Consider the following 20,408-nt stretch of genomic DNA (forward strand, 5'->3'; position numbering starts at 1 on the left):
GCGACCTGGTTCCCCTCTGTCCCAAACACATATGCATAATAACTTGCTGTATATAGGTAGTTTACATGATTAAAGTGACATTAAAGTTAAGATATGCCTCTAGCTTTAATCATTTAAATGTGTCTTTGAAGTTTGGGCAAAAACTTCTGGCAGCTTTAGTCGTTGTTTATGCACATGTATCTTCAAAATAGACGACTAGTTATAGATTAACACTATGCTGAAAGCTCCTGTATGTGAACCTTTTGCAGATAAATACAAGTGCATTTTCGTTTACTATTGACACAAATCAATAAGTAAATCATACTCAACTACTAAACAACTTTTCCTAATTAGGCCTACTCTGTATACATTTTATGATGAATAGTATCATTATATATTATGTTTAAAAAGCTTCTTGTGTTCATATATTTCATTATAAAATGGCATACTATGTACACTACCCTTCCTGAAATACAATTAATATTGTCATCATTCATTGATTTCATGTTAAAATAATATACAAATTCACTACCCTCTTTGAAATACAATAATCAGTAAAAAAGAATCATAAAATTAATCTGGAAAAATAATCGTTAGATTAGTCGACAGAAAAAATAATCGTTAGTTGCAGCTCTAGTGTGAACACACAGTAACGGGTTTGGAACGGCATGAGGGTGAGTAATTAATGACAGAATTTTAATTTTTGGATGAACTATCCCTTTAACAGTGACAGTGTAAACGCCAAGCAAACCAGGACTAAATTTATCATTTTCTTTTTTGGTCCAGACCTACAAGTGTGAACACACCCTTAAAGGGTGAGTTCACCCCAAAATGAACATTTCCTGATTATTTACTCACCCCCATCTCATCTAAGATGTTCATGTCTTTCTTTGTTCAGTCGAAAAGAAAGTACGTTTTTGGAAGAAAACGTTCCAGGATTTTTCATCATATAATGCTTTTCAATTGCAACCAAAATGCTGAAGGTCCAAATCAATGCAGTTTCATTGATTTCTCTGGGCTTCAGAGGCTCTGCGTGATCCCAGATAAGGAACAGGGTCTTATCTAGCCAAACCATCGGTCATTAAAAAAGAAAAAAAAAAAAAAACAGATTATACTTTTGAACCTAAAGTGTTCATCTTGTGCAGCTCTGCAAGGTGCTAAGGATGGCGTAATCACGTCGGAAAGATCACGCTAGACATAGGCAGAAGTACCGCCCCTGTTGTTTACAGACTAATATAAACACCCTTTAGCAAAAACACTCAATTTTCAACTTCAAAATCGTTCAAAACCTTTTTTTTGGTAAAGGGCGTTTGTATTAAGTCTGTAAACACGGGGGCGGTACTTCTGCCTATGTCTAGCGTGATCTTTCCGACGTAATTCCGTCATCCTTAGCACCTCGCAGAGCTGCGCAAGATGAACAATTTAGGTTCAAAAGTATATTCATTTTTTGATGACTGATGGTTTGGCTAGATAAGACCCTGTTCTTCATCTGGGATCACGCAGAGCCTCTGGAGCCCTTCCTTTCAAACTGCATTCATTTGGACCTTCAGCGTTTTGGTTGCAATTGAAAAGCATTAAATGATGAAAAATCCTGGAATGTTTTCTTCAAAAAAACGTAATTTCTTTTCGACTGAAAAAAGAAAGACATGAACATCTTGGATGGCATTGGGGTGAGTAAATTATCAGGAAATGTTCATTTTGGGGTGAACTCATCCTTTAATGCCTCCTTGCTGAATAAAAGTATTAATGTCTTTCAAAACAGGGTATCTGCAGGTTTCACCAAGTCTTTTTAAGACCTTTTTAAGTCCATTATTAATTACATTTAAGGCCTATATCACGCAATACAAAAACATACAAAGGAAATGCAGAATCACAAAATGACTTGCAAAGTAAATCCTTTATTCAAATTGAACAAAGTATTAGTAAACGTGCCCTTCCTCATAGCTCAATCCCACCCATATATATACACTTATTGTTTTTTTGTGATGTTTTTTGTCTGACCGTCTGACGTCGGTCCGTGTGTCAGTACCGAATTGAGTTTGTGGTTTACATCACTTTTATTGCTAACAATTTTTTAGGGCTATCAGGCATATCATACTTTTATTTGGTCATTATGCGAGATGGAAGGTGAGAAAGATTGCACTTCGCTTTCACGATCGCAGAACTGGAGAACTGTTAGATGAAGAATAAAATCTGTTTTATGCGTCTGTGGTACAATCCAAAAGAGATTCGCGCCAATAACACGAAAGCTGATTGGCTGCAATATAAGATGCATGTTGGTCTCATTTGTAGTTGTAATACAGCGAACTGAAGTTGGACTAATGAAAGAAAGAACTACAACACCCCGGAACACACACACACACACACACACACACACACACACACACACACACACTAAAGCGCTGCGGGAGCATTTCACTGAGTAATAGATGTAGCGTTAAATGGACGCAGGAAAATTAGGACCTGTTTAAAATGATTTAAGAGCTAGAACTCAATAATTCAGCGAATTTAAGACTTTTTAAGACCCCGTGGGAACCTTGTTGAAAACTAATCTTACTGACTCAGCATTTTGTGTGGTAAAGTTATATGAATAATCCAGAAGGTTTTGCATTCCAGTCAGAAGTATTATTGTGATCTGCTCGATCTCACCAGTGAAAATGATGGTGTTTAGGCCGGATTTGCCCCACAGCTCCATGAAGTGCACCACATCACCGAAGCGCAGGGACGGATGACCCGTGAACACCACACACGGCTGCCGGAACTCACTGCTGAAGTCTCCATGAATACTGGGGTAATGCTTCAGTTTATTCGTCTGAATCAGCTACAAAAACAAAACATGACAGTCAGTGAACGACTGTACGTGTCATTTACAGGGATGTGTTCTGATTATTTTTTACCTCTGCATGAGGAAATGGCGGCTCGGGCAGATAAACCTTCGACTGCTTGTTCTGACACAACCTTCAACACAAACACACAAAGCAAGAGAGGAAAATGAGCTATTATTGAGCACAGCAGTAATGAAACATTACCATGGTAACCATAGTATCTGCCAACATGACAAAGCTCCAAACCAATGAATTTCAGTCACCTTGGAATTATAAAATAATGTTTATATATATATATATATATATATATATATATATATATATATATATATGTATATATATGTATATATATGTATATATATGTATATATATGTATATATATATATATATATATATATATATATATATATATATATATATATATATATATATATATATATATATATATATATATATATATATATATATATATATATGTATATATGTATGACAACACCCAGAAAATCTAGTCAATGAATGAGAAAATTTTTATTGCATATAATTTTATTTTGTTAATTTAATAATTGATTATTATTTACTATATTATATTACTGTATATAATATTATAGATTTAAGACATAACCCAATATCTAGCCATGAACAAAAAATAAATAAATATAATTTGATTAAGTTAATATATTTTAAAATATAATTATTTTTTATATTTATAATGTTAATATATTGCATTAATTTAATTTAGTTAATGTAATATTCAATTATGAATTATATTATGTCTATTTTATTTTATTAAAATTAATTTAAATTAGGTTTTTTAAAAATTATATTATTAATTATATTAATGTACATATTATATTATAGAACTCAATAATTTTCTTTTGTTAATTTAATATAAAATTATTAATTACATTATATATACTATTATATATTAATTAAATTGTATTCATTTAAAAATTGTCTTAAATAAGACATAACCCAATATCTAGCAATTAACTATTTAATGAACATTTAATATCATAATTTTATTTTGTTAATTAAATATTCAATTATTATGTATATTAAAATGTTTTAATTAATTATATGAATTAATATTCAATTCTATTATGATTTACTGTATATTGTACTATATTATAGACGTCTTTAATAAGACAAAGCCCACAATACTTAGCCAATGAACTAAAAAAGTAATGTTATTATATTATATTGTTAATTTAAAATTCAATTATTAATTATATTACTGTACATATATACTGTATATTATAATACAGATGTCTTTAAGACAAAACCCTCAATATCGAGGTGATGAACTACAAAAACATGAAATTAACTAAATATAATTTTAGTAATTTTATTTGATCTCTTTATTATGTTATATATGTCTTTTAATAAGACAAAACCTGAAATATCTAGCCAATGAAATAGAAAATATTTAGTCACTATTGAATTCTACATGACGTTAGAGATTGTGGTACCATGGGACAGTTGTTAGTACTGTAAAATCATGATAAATTATAATTTATCATGATCGACTAAGACTTTAATTTCATTTATTTCAATGACAGTGGTGACTGACGCCAAATTACTAAAGTAATAATAACTGTAGAATAACTATAGTATTTAGGCAGAAACTATGATTAGCATGGCACTGTTTATAAGGGGAAAAGACATTCTATCTTCTTTTTTAATCTATATTTTACACGTCACGGGAAGGCGTGTGTGATCGTACCATTCGGCAAAGATCTGCGAGAACTCCAGCGAGCTGTTGGCCACGGGGGAGATGAAGTAGAACGGGGTGGTTCCCAGATTCGCAGAGTCCATAAACTGATACAGACACTCCAGCAGGTCGTAGATGACCCCCGAGGAATAACACGGGACCAACACATTCCCGCCGGCACGGATAGTCATCGCTGAGAGAGAGAAAAAGCAAAAGTTGAGCGCTCTGGATTACAGACGCACTCTTATATAACACACTAAATCAGGCGTGCATGTGAAACTCACACAGGTTGCTGCAGAATTCTCCCAGCATGCCGTCGGGGTTGGCGGTGGGGATCTGGGTCAGGCCTGTCAGGATGAGAACGTCGCTGTTCTTCAGAGAGCCCTGCTCCATGGGCTGCACAAAAACACACAACACAAGTCTCAAATCGCTCAACAATAACCTGTGAATAACCCATGAAACACTGCTGGATTTAAGAGCTCTAGTCTAGCACAGAGTCCTGCACGTGGGCGGGTACTAGTGTTGTAGTCAAGACCATCTAAAGACCATCTAAACCGAGACCAAGACCAATGCTGCGTCCCAATTCGCCTACTTATACTACGTCCTAAAAGTACGTACTCTTTTTGTGAAGAAAAAGTACATACTTTTGAGTGTGTAGCAGAAGAGTATGCAAGCTTTGGGACTTACTACTACTTACTACCGTCATCTTTAACGGACTCTGTTGCTTAGTGCAGCCCGTCATCGTTTAAACTTCCCTGTCAATCATCGTCACAGTTCAAATCCTCCACATTCACTTTAATTTCCTACCGTATCGGAGAGAAATGTAGTCGCACGTTGATCTGCCATTCGTGGGTCTCTAATGCAGAGACTCCTCTCATGTGTTTGCTAAGTTTTAATGGCCAAACGTATCATTAGAAAAGTTCACAATGCTGCTGCAGGTGAAATATAATGTGGATAACATTGAAGAAATATATTTTTGTCAGGTTAAATACTGATAATTGCTCACTCAAACCCCTTTATCTAACCCTCTCCACTTAACCGTCAGACTCGCGTAACCGTCATGTTTGTAGTTTTTTAACACTTTTTATCCGCGTTTGTAGTTCTAATTGAATCCTCGTCCATCTCGCAATGGGTTGTGGCCAATATCAGCCGCTAGAGTGCGCATCGATCTGCACTTCGAATTATGACCGGAAATAGTAGACCATCCGGGAATCTTTGTAATACTCTTTTCAACATACTACGATTTGGGACATACTAATTCTTTTTTCGAATACTATTTAGTACGGATAGTATGCGAATTGGGACGCAGCACAAGACTTTGTGGGGTTGAGACCAAGACCAAGACCAAGACAGGGCGAGACCGAGTCAAGACCACTCCTTAAATTAATCTAAAAGATCCATATCTATTGTCTGAGAAATGACTTCTATTTAATGAATAAATACAATTAGAATAGTAAGACACTATAGCGCTGTTACCAATCAAATCACTAACAATAAAACTCAAGTTGCATCTGAATTGGTACAATTACACTATACACAATTATTAACATTAAAACATTAACATTATTTACAGTCACAGAATCCTTTATTCAACCGATTTGTTCAAAGCAGCTGATTCATTTAATAACGAAACGTTGCAGAATTAGCAAAAACACAGTTTAATATTTGTCATTTAATATTAACTTCTTGTTTATTGAACATTTGTATAAATCAATTTCATTTGCAATCACACTTATATTCATGAAAACAGCAGTCTTGCACTTGCGATATTGCTTAAGTATACTCTGTTATATAAAAAAAACTAAATCTTAGAATTTTGTGGGCATTTATATTAATTTTGGGCATTTTTGAGACAATGCTGCATTGATTTTGAACCCGGCAGCACAGTGACAAAAGAAATCACATTACAATGAAGATATTGATTGCATTTTAAGCTGTAAGTTTTACATCAAATCACATTAATGATGTTAAATCAATCAGACAATGCACTGGCAATTTAGTGATATCCTTGCAGTTGTGGTCTTGACTGGTCTTAAAATCCCGAGTCCTCTAAGTCCGAGACCAAGACAAGACCGAGGAGAAATGCAGTCGAGAACGAGATAAGACCAAGACCATCAAAAAATGGTCTTAAGACCGGTCTCGAGTACTACAACACTAGCGGGTACCCATGATGGTAATATTTGATGTAAGGGGTGTAATAATATTAACGTGTCAGGTGCAGGTCCAAAAGCCAAGATTATTTTAACTCAATCCGGCACACGGTGATAGGCAGATGCTTCTAAACATCTGTCTGCAGACCGTTAAAGGCTTCTGCGCGACTTGCCCCTTTAAGCACTGCCAGTCCCGCTGCATCTGATTCAGCTGTAGTGATTATATTAAAGGGAGTGCGCTTTGCAGTCCTTCCTGAAAAAAAATCAGATTTTTTTTGTGATTGTTGCGGGCAAAAATCCTTGATTTTGCGGCACGTTTTCTTAAAAAATGCGATGGAATATGCGGGATATTTATGTAATCTGCGGTTTGATGAAGAAGAGAAAAAAAAGTGATTCCCCCAACACCCTGTTCTCTCTAGGCTACGTCCTTAATGAGTCATTTCTTATTACTTCCTATGATAAGCAAGCATACTACATCACAGAAAGTGCTGGGAATATTTAAGTTCTCATCTTCAGACCTTAATAAACACGTCTCAAACTTACAAAACATTGATGTGTCAAACAAGTTCTGTAGCTTTACAAAAGGAATATACTACAACTTCTGTAAAAATGAAATCAAATATAAAATAATTAAATGTGTGAAATGTTTGTACAGAGGTAGCTATACAAAACAGACATCTTCTGTAAAAATAAGTGCCTCCAATGCACAAAGTGCAATCTCGTACTGTAACGTAAATTTACATACTACTAATATACTTACAACTGTAAGATTTTTTTAATTATTTGTACAGAGAGTCTGGCCACTCTCCATTGACAAGCGTTTACTTCCTTGAAGGCGGGAACTCTGTTGAAGTCTAAAACTATTGAATCTGCCCAGAGCCGCTCTGGATCTGCCATTAACCGATCGCTAACATTTGGTCATGACGTATGTCATGCGCTGTTCGCCTTTTTTTCCACATGGAAATCCGTAAAAATAACTGCAGATTGTGCAGCCACCTCAGTGATAAAACCTTGTGCATTCGGATTGTGATTTATTCATGGTGGAGAGTTTTTGTGATTGGGAACGTGCTGCTCACGTGGTCCATAACATGATTGTATACTGTAAATAAAATAAATGCTTGGTATGATAAGAATAAATGCTGCCGTAAATAACGGCCCAATTCAAATGTTTACGTGCTTTTCTTCCTTTTATTTTTTGAGCGGTGATGAAATATATTGCTCTTGTAAACACTTGCCAGCATTTAAAGAAATACAAGTCTAGAAATGCATCCAAATTACAGCGAAGCGCAACCGTACGGTGCTCAAATGATGTCAAAAAGACAAAAAGGATCAAAACAGTGAATTTTGAAGTGATTTATTCTTGCAAACTCAGAGATGTGGATTCGGACAGCAATTAAATGACCACACAACCTTGGTGTTTATCTAAAGCAGTCAGTAATTTTTACGTGGGTGGTGGGAGACGGACGGCAATAAAATCACTGATTAGCCCCTGTAAATAATGACAATACCTTCCGACCGCACGAGAAACCATTACCGGCGCTTCAGCCAACTCCTTTACCACTAACGGAGTGAGCTGGAAAATCAAACTTTTCCCGGGACACAACATCATGGCCACCAACAAAACTCAGCAAAGACTGTTCTTGCTCCGGCTTTAACTTCTGGATATTAGGCGGCGGTGCCACAACAGAATGAATGGCTTTGCTCGCATCTTTTCTCCGCCGCCATTACTGAACTACAACTCAAACTAGCGCACGACATCAACGTCATCGTTCTCAGCCACGCCCTCTGTTCACTGATTAGACCGGTAAAAATTTGTTCGGAGAAAACCTAAGAATATACCGGAGTACTGAAGGAAAATGAAAATTGAGCGGAAGTACGTAGGAGGGCGGAGTCAGGCTAATGATTTAACCCACTGGTAACAAAAAAGTGCAATCTTACAACTGTAAAGTTGCATCAACTCCTGAATGAAACTACAACAGTCCACTGTGAAAATGATTTGCCCCCACTGTCATGTAACACACCGGGAAACTGCTTTGCAAGTCTTTTGCGCTTATTTTTGTTGGCAAATGAGAATGATTTGCGCGTGCTTCATCATGGTTTCATAGCGGGGTTTGATGATGTTCACGTCGCGTAATTACGTCACTTCATAACGTTCCCATGGCAACAGGGGGAAATGGCTGCTCTTGTGTGAAGTAAACGCAAAATTTTTCAACTTTCTGCTAAGATATTTGTGCCTTTTTTGCATTATGAAATCATGCAAGCCCTTCATATTTTGTCTATGTGACTTTTTGTAGTTTTGATCGTCCGTTTAACAAAAATCAGATCAGTTGTCCTGAGTCAGAACAGTCTGAAGGGCTGAGTTTGGTGGTTGTAGCTCTAGGAGGCCTTACTGTTTAAGTTTAAATAGTAGATCAGTATGTTGGCTTAATTACTAATCAACATTTCTGTTAACTTTGCATTGATTAGGGGGTTACGTTCACTCTCAAGAATACATGGATGCGTGTTTCTGCTGTGGTTTGTGTGTGTGTGTGTGTGTGTGGTGTCACCTGAGGGTGTGTGGTGAGCAGAGACGAGCCAGACACATAAGACACTTTCTCATAATGTGACTGAATGATCCAGTTTGAGCTGCCCAGGGAATATCCTGAACTCAACGGAGTGACCAGCACCGCTCCAAACAACTCCTGAGAGACAGAGATACAGTTCAAACGGAGCAGTTCATGCAGCGTTATAGATAGATGAGTGTTGAAATGAGGACCTCACCACTTTCTGAGAATATCCCACCAGCTGGACTTTACTGAGGGCAGAATTGACTTCCTGCATGCTGTAACACTTCCTCCAGCTCCAGACGTCCCCGGCGTCCTTCAGCGGCCCTGGAAGCAACCTGAAAAACACACAGAACGTCACATAAAAATGGTCTAAATCGGTGGCCAGAGTAAGCTGCAATGTGGGTTCAGTGCCTTTGTATTTCTTTGTTCTTCCAGCAGGTGGCGACGTGAGCCTTAGGAACTCTCTCCATGAATGTCACCAACTCCTCCATGAGCAACCTGAACCAGACACACACACACACACACACACACACACACACACACAAGTCAACATCCTCTCATTTACTGCTAAATCAGCTGGAGATCAGATCACATGCGGGACGGTGAGATCATGTCCACATGCATACATCACATGCTATAAATCATAAGATGTATTCACTACAGTTGAACAGTTTGGGTTCTGTATTTTTTGTAATGTTTTTTTTTTTAAAGAAGTCTCTTCTGCTCACCAAGCCTGCATTTATTTCGATCAAAAATTCAGAAAAAAACAATAACAAAATGGGGATTCTAACCTAAATGTTTGGTTAGATCTAGTTTCTAAAGTACATTCTATAGAGATAATAACATATGAAATTAAGAACAAAAGTATACCTTTTACAATATATATATATATATATATATATATATATATATATATATATATATATATATATATATATATATATATATATATATATATATATATATATATATATATATATATATATATATATATATATAATAAAATAATTTATATTACATTAATTACTTTTTTCATATAATCTTCCCTCCTTTTTAATTTATTAGTTTATTTATTAACTTATTATTTGAATTTTACATAATATTATTTGAAATTATTTATTAGGAATTATGTGTAGTTATAAGAGCTTGATTTATATGTGAATGTTAACTTTAATATGCATTTATTTTTTGATATGTAAAAGTATCTAATTATGTACTTATCGTTCTAATTATGTGTTATTTATGCGTTGGTGGTGGGTATTATCACAAAAATAATAAAATAAAGGAATATATATATATATATCATTAATTACTTTTTCATAAAATTCTCTCTCCTTTTAAATGCATCTGTTTATTATGTTATTTATTTACATATTTATTACTATGTGATGTTTACATAATATTATTTAAATGGTTATAAAAGCTAGATATATATATGAATATTAATTAATTATGTACTTATTGTTCTAATTATGTGTTATTTATGCATTGGTGCTGGGTATTATCACAAAAGAAAAACAAAATGAAAGGAAAAACCAACACTTATTGGTAAAAAATCACTTTACAATAAGGTTTTGTTAGTTAACTTATTTTTTATTAATTTATGTTACTAAAGTACTGTAACTAATGTATTTGAATAGAAAGTTCAAAAGAACAGCATTTATTTAAATTAGAAATCTTTTGTAACATTATAAATGTATTGTCACGTGATGAGTTTAATGCATGCTTGCTGAACACAAGGGCGTCAGAACCATTGTATGTGGGACAAGACCCACTCACTTTTTACGATCAATAATATTGGGCTCACTCACTTTTATCGTCTCTAAATCAGCTCATGTCTGTTTACCTACCCCTAACCGATAAACACTTATTATTAAACACATGTTAGACGCTTTATTTCCACTTTTCTAATATTTTCTTCATTCGTATTGAAAATAAATGCCTTTCCGATCTGATATGTGATGGGAAAAGGGAGTACAGCGAGTTCGGCAAAAGGTGGATTCGAACCTCGGGTCAATTTGCGTCAAAACTTGATACCATACATCCTACCCCTACACTATTGCCACTGTAAGTGATTTCCATAATCTTGTCTTGCCCAACCAGACGTTTAGCAAACAAGGCGGTACATTTGTACTTAATGTAAACGGCATCTACTCCAGTAAAAATTTTCTGAGAGGACCCACCCACATTTTTTTTGCTTCTGACGCCCATGGCTGAACAGAAGTATTCATGTCATACGGGTAATGTATATGGAGAAGCACACCTGCCGATCTGTAGTGTGGGTTCTGTGGCGTATACGGTCCCCGTGAAGCCTGTGTGTTCTGTGATATACGGCAGGGCCATCATGCAGTGATAGTTTGATATCAGGATCACGTCTATGGTGGAGAGGTCCAGCAGCTCTTTCTGGAAAACAAGTCCAATCATTTCTTTAACACGAACACTTTCTGATCCACAAACAAAAAGAAACGATGAGGAATGGACCGTTTCATTCGTGTGAAGAGCAAATCTTTACTTCAGGGAGGCAGAATTCAGGCTGTGAGTCCACAAACACACGTCCTGAGCACTCCTTCAACTCCTACAACACACATTCAACACACTTCTTATCATGCAAATATATTGATGTTTATAAAATGAGCACGGGGATCGTTCCGGTGTCAAGCAAACACTCACTTTTTCCAGGTTTATGGCTCCGTCCTTGGAAACCCATCCTGGGAGCTTGGATAGTCTTGGACTGTAAATCGTTAGAAGAAAATGATTTGAATCAGCATTTAATAGAAGAAGAAGAAAAACACTTTAACTTTAAATGAAATGCTCTTAAGATATCTAGTTGTTTTAGTCAGCTGGATGTGATTCTCTGTTGCTTAGATCCACACAATATCTAGTAGATTTTTATATCATATAAGATATAAGAATATAATATTTCAGTGATATGAAGATGAAGATATGTATGCTATTTTAATTTACTGTTAATATGTGTATTTAACCCTAGCACTAATAGCCAAGTACATAAAAAAAAGTTAATGCAAGTAAAATCTAGTAAGCATAATGTCTTTTATTATTCACTATTATACACGTTTTTAATACTTTTATTCGGCAAGGATGCATTCAATTGATCTAAAGTGACAGTAAAAACATTTATAGTGTTACAAAATCATTATATGACAAATAAATGCTGTATTCATCAAAGAATCCTAGAAAAAATATCCACGACTGTTTTGAACATTGATAATAATCATAATTGTTTCTAGAGCAGCAAATCCTCATATCAGAAGGATCATGTGACACTGAAGACCGGAGTAATGATGCTGAAAATTCAGCTTTGATCACAGAAATAAATTACATTTGACAATATATTTCACATAGAAATCAGTGATTTTATATCGTACAATTTTTACTGTATTTTTGATCAAATAAACGCAGCCTTAAGAGCAGAAGAGACTATCAGAAGAGACTACTTGATTTATTTATAATTCTACTTATGTTAATACTTTTTATTCTAATTTTATTCTATTTCTATTTAATTTCTTGTAACTGTTATTTGCACTGTCCATGGAGCGGACCTGTTTACATTTCACTGCCAGTTGTATATTGTGTATATAACTGTGTATGTGACAAATAAAACTCTTGAATCTTGAATCTTGAATCAAAAAACATCTTACCGATCTAAAACTTTTGAACGGTATTGTAAATACAATAATATAACCAATCTTTAGGTGTTGCAGCATTACACATAAAACACAGGTACAGAAATACACATCCAATAAGTACCAACAACAACATTATATACATACAATACAGTAAAGTAGTATGCAAGAATATCCAAATACAGAAAAATAAAAACTGAATATCTTGTTTAACAGAAATAAACTGTATTTAGCTATTCAAAGTGCCATTTCATATCATCACATCAAAGTGTCTGTCTATATATATTCTGAGTGATCCAGGCTATAATAATAATAGTGAGATATTATGATCAGTGTTGATATATTGATACCTGTGCACCAAAGGCAGAGGCAGGAAATACAGGGCAGCTGTTGTGTCCAGCCCACAGTCCAGCATGATGGTGGTGGATTTAAACTTCAGCACATTACAGGGCAGAGTGGGGTGCCCTGACAGACAGTACTGAAACACACACACACACACACACACACATACATGATCATGTGCAAAACATGGAAAGATTCATTCACTGCAGGAGAGACTTATGATTTAACACAAATAACCGTGATGTGATAGATCATACTTATGTATTACCAAATCACACTACTATACGCACCAATTTCATGTCTGCTCTTCAGAAACTGAATTGACTTTCTATCTTTGTTGTTTTCTGTGTTTCTACAACTCGGTAATATTCACGGCTGATGTCTTTTCTTCTCCTGTGTTGTCTGCGCGTGTCCTTCAGCTCATGACAGACACGCATTTGCCCCCTAGCGGTCAGGCGTGACACTGCATTACGACTGTGAGGATTTATTTGTTTCTAGAATATATTATTTTGAGAACAAAATAATTTGTCGATTTGCAAACAATACCATGGATTATAGTATTTAGATGGAACTCCTACATATTTTAAAGAATATCACGGTACGTGTCCAAAAGAGTACCTTGCATTTTTCTTACATTTTTAAGTACAATGAATGTTTAAGTCATGTCAACTTAAATTACATTAAACTGACTTAGAAAAATTAGTTGAATATTGTAAACAGTTGAAAATTGATTAACATATTTTGATTGAGTTAAAGCAATGTGAAACATGTCGTCATAATTTACTGAACATATATTTTACAGTTTATAAAGTATTTATTTAATATAATTCCTTGTAATTATAATATATTTTATCTGATCTATGGTTCTAATTAGTTTTTTTTTTACAGATGAGGTAGCCATCACAATTTGGCCCTTGTCAAACTTGGTCAAATCCTTGCGCTTGTCCATTTTTCCTGCTTCTAACACATCAACTTTGAGGAAAAAGATTTCACTTGCTGCCTAATATATCCCACCCACTAACAGGTGATGAAGAGATCATCAGTGTTATTCACTTCACCTGTCAGTGGTCATAATGTTATGCTTGATAGGTGTATATACAGTTCTAAAATTAGTAATAAAGAGTAATAAAGTCAAGGAAAATGGGGAGAAAATGTCAGAACGCGAGCTGCCTTTTTCTCTCTCGCAATTTCGTAATTTTTTCAAAATTGTACAAGAATGGACCCTTTTCACATTTCCGGGTTTCTCAGAGCGGAAGTCGTCATAGTTGGGTTAACTATTGTAGTTGTGAATGAGAGAATACATAAAAAAAATATGTGTGTACCCATTTGCTCAAATAGCAAAAGAAAAACGCCACAATAGTGATTTTACAACTTTTTACAACTTTCAAAAAGAGTGAAAAAATAGAGTGAGATTGATAATGGCAGTTAAAAGAGACGCTGTAGAAACAGCCTCGCAGTGGCGGTAACTTGTTTTTTTTGTAATTTAATGCGAAAGTAACAAAATACAAAGTATTAGTGTTATAGATGTACATACATTTAAAAAAAAAAAAAATTAAATACAAAAAACGCTGCGGGATTTACGATTTTGATGACCGTTAAAACGCGTCATCACAGTCTGAAAAGGCTCTATTGTGAAACAAAAGGTTGCAATTACCTTTTGTATTTTTTATGCCGTGGTGGAAACAAGCTTCCATATCAATTTCCAGTTGTCCACCGCAGTTGAAATGTAATAAAACAGAATAATTATAATTGACCCCTTCTCACATTCTCGGGTTTCCCAGAAGTGGAAGTCGTCATAGTTGGGTAAACTCGGTGAATGAGAGACTACTTTAAATATATTTTTCGTGTTCCCATTTTCTCAAATGACAAAAGAAAAACTCCCCAATAGTGTTTTCACAACTTTCAAAAGAGGAAAAAATAGAGATAGATTGAAAACGGCGGCCAAAAGAGAGAAAGATGTCACAGCTATCCACAGCCGCGTATTAGAAACACCCTCACAGCTGTGTTAACTAGTTTCTTGCAATTTGCAAAGATAATATAATACAAATTATAGTGTTATAAATGGACATACATGTAAAAAAAAATGTAAATATAAAAAACTTTGCAGTATTTACAATGTTGACGACCGTTAAAACGCGTCATCACAGACAGGCCCCGCCCATTTCTGCACCCGTTTGACTGGCGACGCCGCTCTACCTGCTCGCTCGGTTTACGGTCCGTCAGTCCCGTATGTGCGTGATTCACCTGCTCAAACGCTCCTGAAGATCCGCTGAAGTTTAACACGGTAAGATGGCCGAGAGATCAGGAAATGAAACAGTTGGATTTATCGTTGTTTCCCTTGAATAAACGCGAGGGTTGATGTTTGTCCCGTAGGTGTGTCTGGAAGTGTTGTATTATTCCCGTCTGGATGAGGAACGTTAAGTGTGTCTGTTCTGCTCCTTTAATCTGTACCGAATCCACATGATCACTGCTGGAATGACACACACTGCTACATAACGAGCACTCACACACACTCCATGAACAGGTACAACTATGTTTTACTGTATTGTAACCTTTAAATATGTGACAACTTCTTGGAGTGCCTTCATAATGCAACTTTGGGACTTTAAATTGTAAAAAATAAAAAACATTGAAAGAATGTTAGTGTTTAAAAGTTTCATTTGTAATATTCAGAGCTGTATGACAAATAAATGAAGGTTATAATTTGTAATATTGAGTATGAATAACTGGTTGACACTTTAAGCTGCATGTTTGTTCCATGAAGTGGAGTTACTGCTCATAATTGGATGAAATATGAACACAGGAACTCGTGAGACAGGTGCAGAAGATCTTCATGATGGGTGACGGTGTTGTGAATGAGTCTAATGTGAAAGTGGCTGTCCGGGTGCGTCCCATGAACAGGAGAGGTGAGTGTGAACCGTCACACCATGTGTGTGTGTGTTTAATGTTTCGTCATCATCTGCAACCCTTATTTTGTTTATGATCCTCATTTATGAAAGCAAACCTTCTCCTTATGTGGGTGAGTGACTAATGTCCAGAAGATGAACATTTACATTGTAGGGGGGAGAGAACCAATATGCTCAATGAAGCTCTGTGGCCGGTTACATAAACTGCTTAGACTAGTCTTAAAAGTTAGTCATCTAATTTCTTTATTCTTCCAGAATGGTACTAACTCAGTTACATAAAATCGGTCTAATTTGTTATTTTCCTGCTACCAGTGTGAAGCTGCTTTGAAACAATCTGCATTGTAAAAAGCGCTAAATAAAGGTGACTTGACTTGAATTGGAAAGTTGGTCAAACTTGTTCGTAAGACACAGCCTTAAAGGGATAGTTCACCCCCCCAAAAAACAGAAAATCGTGTTATTATTTATTCATCCTCATGTTGTTCCAAACCCGTTAGATTTACGTTCATCTTCAGAACACAAATTAAGATATTTTTGATGAAATCTGAGAGCTCTCTGTCCCTCCATTGACAGCTACACAACTACCACTGACGCTTCAAAAAGTTCATAAAGATATCGTAAATCCAATGAGGTTCACCCTCGTGTTACGCATCACGTTTGCGCTTTAGCAAGAACCAATGAGGTTCACCCTCGTGTTACGCATCACGTTTGAGCTTCAGCAAGAACCAATGAGGTTCATTCTCGTGTTACGCGTCACGTTGGAGCTTCAGCAAGAACCAATGAGGTTCATTCTCGTGTTACGCATCACGTTTGCGCTTCAGTAAGAACCAATGAGGTTCATTCTCGTGTTACGCGTCACGTTGGAGCTTCAGTAAGAACCAATGAGGTTCATTCTCGTGTTACGCGTCACATTTGAGCTTCAACAAGAACCAATGAGGTTCATTCTCGTGTTACGCATCACGTTTGAGCTTCAACAAGAACCAATGAGGTTCATTCTCGTGTTACGCGTCACGTTTGAGCTTCAACAAGAACCAATGAGGTTCATTCTCGTGTTACGCAGCACGTTTGAGCTTCAACAAGAACCAATGAGGTTCATTCTCGTGTTACGCATCACGTTTGAGCTTCAACAAGAACAAATGAGGTTCATTCTCGTGTTACGCGTCACATTTGAGCTTCAACAAGAACCAATGAGGTTCATTCTCGTGTTACGCAGCACGTTTGCGCTTCAGTAAGAACCAATGAGGTTCATTCTCGTGTTACGCAGCACGTTTGCGCTTCAGTAAGAACCAATGAGGTTCATTCTCGTGTTACGCAGCACGTTTGAGCTTCAGCGAGAACCAATGAGGTTCATTCTCGTGTTACGCATCACGTTTGCGCTTCAGTAAGAACCAATGAGGTTCATTCTCGTGTTACGCGTCACATTTGAGCTTCAACAAGAACCAATGAGGTTCATTCTCGTGTTACGCATCACGTTTGAGCTTCAACAAGAACCAATGAGGTTCATTCTCGTGTTACGCAGCACGTTTGAGCTTCAACAAGAACCAATGAGGTTCATTCTCGTGTTACGCAGCACGTTTGAGCTTCAACAAGAACCAATGAGGTTCATTCTCGTGTTACGCATCACGTTTGAGCTTCAACAAGAACAAATGAGGTTCATTCTCGTGTTACGCGTCACATTTGAGCTTCAACAAGAACCAATGAGGTTCATTCTCGTGTTACGCATCACGTTTGCGCTTCAGTAAGAACCAATGAGGTTCATTCTCGTGTTACGCATCACGTTTGAGCTTCAGCGAGAACCAATGAGGTTCATTCTCGTGTTACGCAGCACGTTTGAGCTTCAGCAAGAACCAATGAGGTTCATTCTCGTGTTACGCATCACGTTTGAGCTTCAGCAAGAACCAATGAGGTTCATTCTCGTGTTACGCATCACGTTTGAGCTTCAGCAAGAACCAATGAGGTTCATTCTCGTGTTACGCATCACGTTTGAGCTTCAGCAAGAACCAATGAGGTTCATTCTCGTGTTACGCATCACGTTGGAGCTTCAACAAGAACCAATGAGGTTCATTCTCGTGTTACGCATCACGTTGGAGCTTCAGCAAGAACCAATGAGGTTCATTCTCGTGTTACGCATCACGTTGGAGCTTCAGCAAGAACCAATGAGGTTCATTCTCGTGTTACGCAGAACGTTTGCGCTTCAGTAAGAACCAATGAGGTTCATTCTCGTGTTACGCATCACGTTGGAGCTTCAACAAGAACCAATGAGGTTCATTCTCGTGTTACGCATCACGTTGGAGCTTCAACAAGAACCAATGAGGTTCATTCTCGTGTTACGCAGCACGTTTGAGCTTCAACAAGAACCAATGAGGTTCATTCTCGTGTTACGCATCACGTTTGAGCTTCAACAAGAACCAATGAGGTTCATTCTCTTTTTCGCTTGCTATATAGTAGGGAAGTATTCGATTTCAGATGCAGCCAATTGACACACTTTGTTGTATATACGTAAGAAACTTTAGTAAGGGTCACAGTTGAGTCATAAATTCTGGAATGACTCTTCTCATCTGGGCCGCTGTTGAGTTCTCTTGAAAACGATTCCTTTGCCATGGTCACATGCATCTCATAATAATAAACGACCAATGCAAACACAATTGGATAAAACATAGGCTGGGTTTTTGTCAGGACTTCACTGAAAAAGAACATCATAACCACATCCACACATAATTCCCATAATTATTCTGACCAATTTTTGATTGGTTGTTATTAATGTGTGTTTTACAGAACGAAACTTAAAGACAAAATGTGTTGTGGACATGGAAGGAAACCAGACCGTCCTGCACCCATCCGGTGGAAACCTGGGAAAGGACAACAGCAGGTAAACTAGAGTGTGTGTGGGTGTGTGTTTGGCGAAAACACAGTATAGTGAAATTTTTAGATGTGTCTTTTGCTAGATGACTAAATCTAAATCTAGTCTTGACAAGCATCAAACTATTGAAGTAGTTTTAACTAGATATGAAGAACATGTGAGTGCTGTCATCACAGTGCTAGGGTGTTCTGGGTAATTTCTGGTTGCTGGGTGGTTGCTTTTTTGCTCACCAGGTGAAATCATGAGTCTGATCACTTAGCAAAGTAGTACAGAAACCGAATCTTAATATAGCAGATCAGACTTGCTGTTTCAGTCTGATTCTGTCCGTCTCTCATTCTCTACATTCCTCCTCTCCTCTGACCTTCAGTGTCCATAGAAACAAGTGAAGGTTCTTTGACAGGTCAAGGGTAACCCTGGATACTCGCTAAAAAACCCAAGAAGCTAAATTACTCATGTCTCATTGGGTCTTTTCAGGCAACTTAAAGCAATGCTGCACAATGTGTGATGCCCTCTTCATGTGTGTTGCATTTGCCAAGCACCACACCATAAATGATATCTTGGTAACTTCCTATGAACACAACTAGGCATTTCAGAAAAGGAAACTTTGAATCTTAGCTTGACTAAGTATTAACTTAAGGTGTGCCTCCTTCCTTCCTCAGAAGGAGGAAGTTTTTGAGTGCTTGCTAGAAGGTTGCTGATATGGTTTCTGCTGTGTTGCTGTGTGTTTTTTAAGCTGTCCTGGGTGTTTGCCAGGCGGTTACTAGTGTGTTATGGGTATAGGTGAAGGTTAAGATGTCCTGGGGCATAATGTGGTTGTCAAGGTGTTCTGGGTGGTTGCTAAGTTTTTTTGAGTGGTTTCTAGGGCATTGTGGTTCTTGAGGTGTTTCCAAAAAAACATGCTGGATAGTAGGTACTACATTTACTTTAAAACTTACTTTGTGACCACTAAAAACTTCATGTGACCTAAGGTGTCAGTTGTGTCGCTTCACTGTCATTTACAAATCCTTTCCTGTGGCCTCATGGGATGGTAAAGTGTCCATCGGATGTGCACTAGGTCATCCACTAGGTTGTTCGGCAGTTGTGAATGTGTTCTAGGTGGTTTCTAGGTCGTTGAGTGGTTGTCAATGTGTTCTGGGTGGTTGCTAGGGTGTTTCTAACCAGTTGCTAAGGTATTCAAGGTGTTTTTTTTGGGGAATTACATGATTATTAGGGTGTTCTAGTTGGTTGTTCTGTAGTTACAAAGGTGTTTTCGGTGTTTTCTAGGTCATTCAGTGGTTGTCAATGTGATCTGGGTGGTTGCTAAGGTGTTTCTAAGCAGTTGCTAAGGTATTCAAGGTGGTTTGTCGGGAATAACATTATTATTAGGGTGTTCTAGTTGGTTATTTCGCAGTTGTGAATATGTTGTAGGTGGTTTCTAGGTTGTTGAGTGGTTGTCAATGTGTTCTGGG

At 36.7% G+C, this 20,408-nt stretch overlaps 2 protein-coding genes across 3 annotated transcripts in view; one reads left to right on the forward strand and one right to left on the reverse strand.

Annotated features, from left to right (window-relative positions):
* ints9 (integrator complex subunit 9) overlaps positions 1-13,607 on the reverse strand; it is a 28,655-nt gene extending 15,048 nt beyond the window's left edge. Inside the window, exons 1-12 of the mRNA XM_079830917.1 lie at positions 13,488-13,607; positions 13,206-13,333; positions 11,882-11,942; positions 11,724-11,786; positions 11,475-11,614; positions 9,623-9,709; positions 9,426-9,546; positions 9,212-9,346; positions 4,800-4,911; positions 4,528-4,708; positions 2,877-2,937; positions 2,629-2,800 (exon numbers count right to left, since the gene is read on the reverse strand). Coding sequence (XP_079687043.1) covers positions 2,629-2,800; positions 2,877-2,937; positions 4,528-4,708; positions 4,800-4,911; positions 9,212-9,346; positions 9,426-9,546; positions 9,623-9,709; positions 11,475-11,614; positions 11,724-11,786; positions 11,882-11,942; positions 13,206-13,333; positions 13,488-13,496 — 1,270 coding nt within the window. The 5' untranslated portion in view covers positions 13,497-13,607. The remainder of the gene's footprint in view (positions 1-2,628; positions 2,801-2,876; positions 2,938-4,527; positions 4,709-4,799; positions 4,912-9,211; positions 9,347-9,425; positions 9,547-9,622; positions 9,710-11,474; positions 11,615-11,723; positions 11,787-11,881; positions 11,943-13,205; positions 13,334-13,487) is intronic.
* A 1,844-nt stretch (positions 13,608-15,451) lies between these two features.
* The window catches only part of kif13bb (kinesin family member 13Bb), a 50,343-nt gene continuing 45,386 nt past the window's right edge, over positions 15,452-20,408 (forward strand). Inside the window, exons 1-4 of one of the 2 annotated variants that reach the window (XM_079830915.1) lie at positions 15,452-15,481; positions 15,571-15,721; positions 16,001-16,103; positions 18,876-18,981. Coding sequence is in view for 1 of the 2 variants with exons in the window: in XM_079830914.1 (XP_079687040.1) it covers positions 16,031-16,103; positions 18,876-18,969 (167 nt within the window). In the remaining variant the exon portion in view is untranslated. Of the gene's footprint in view, positions 15,482-15,570; positions 15,722-16,000; positions 16,104-18,875; positions 18,982-20,408 lie in introns of those variants that run through there. The other variant, XM_079830914.1, reaches the window with a different exon arrangement.

The sequence above is a fragment of the Gobio gobio genome (assembly GCF_949357685.1).
Source record: "Gobio gobio genome assembly, chromosome: 12".
NCBI lineage: Eukaryota > Metazoa > Chordata > Actinopteri > Cypriniformes > Gobionidae > Gobio > Gobio gobio.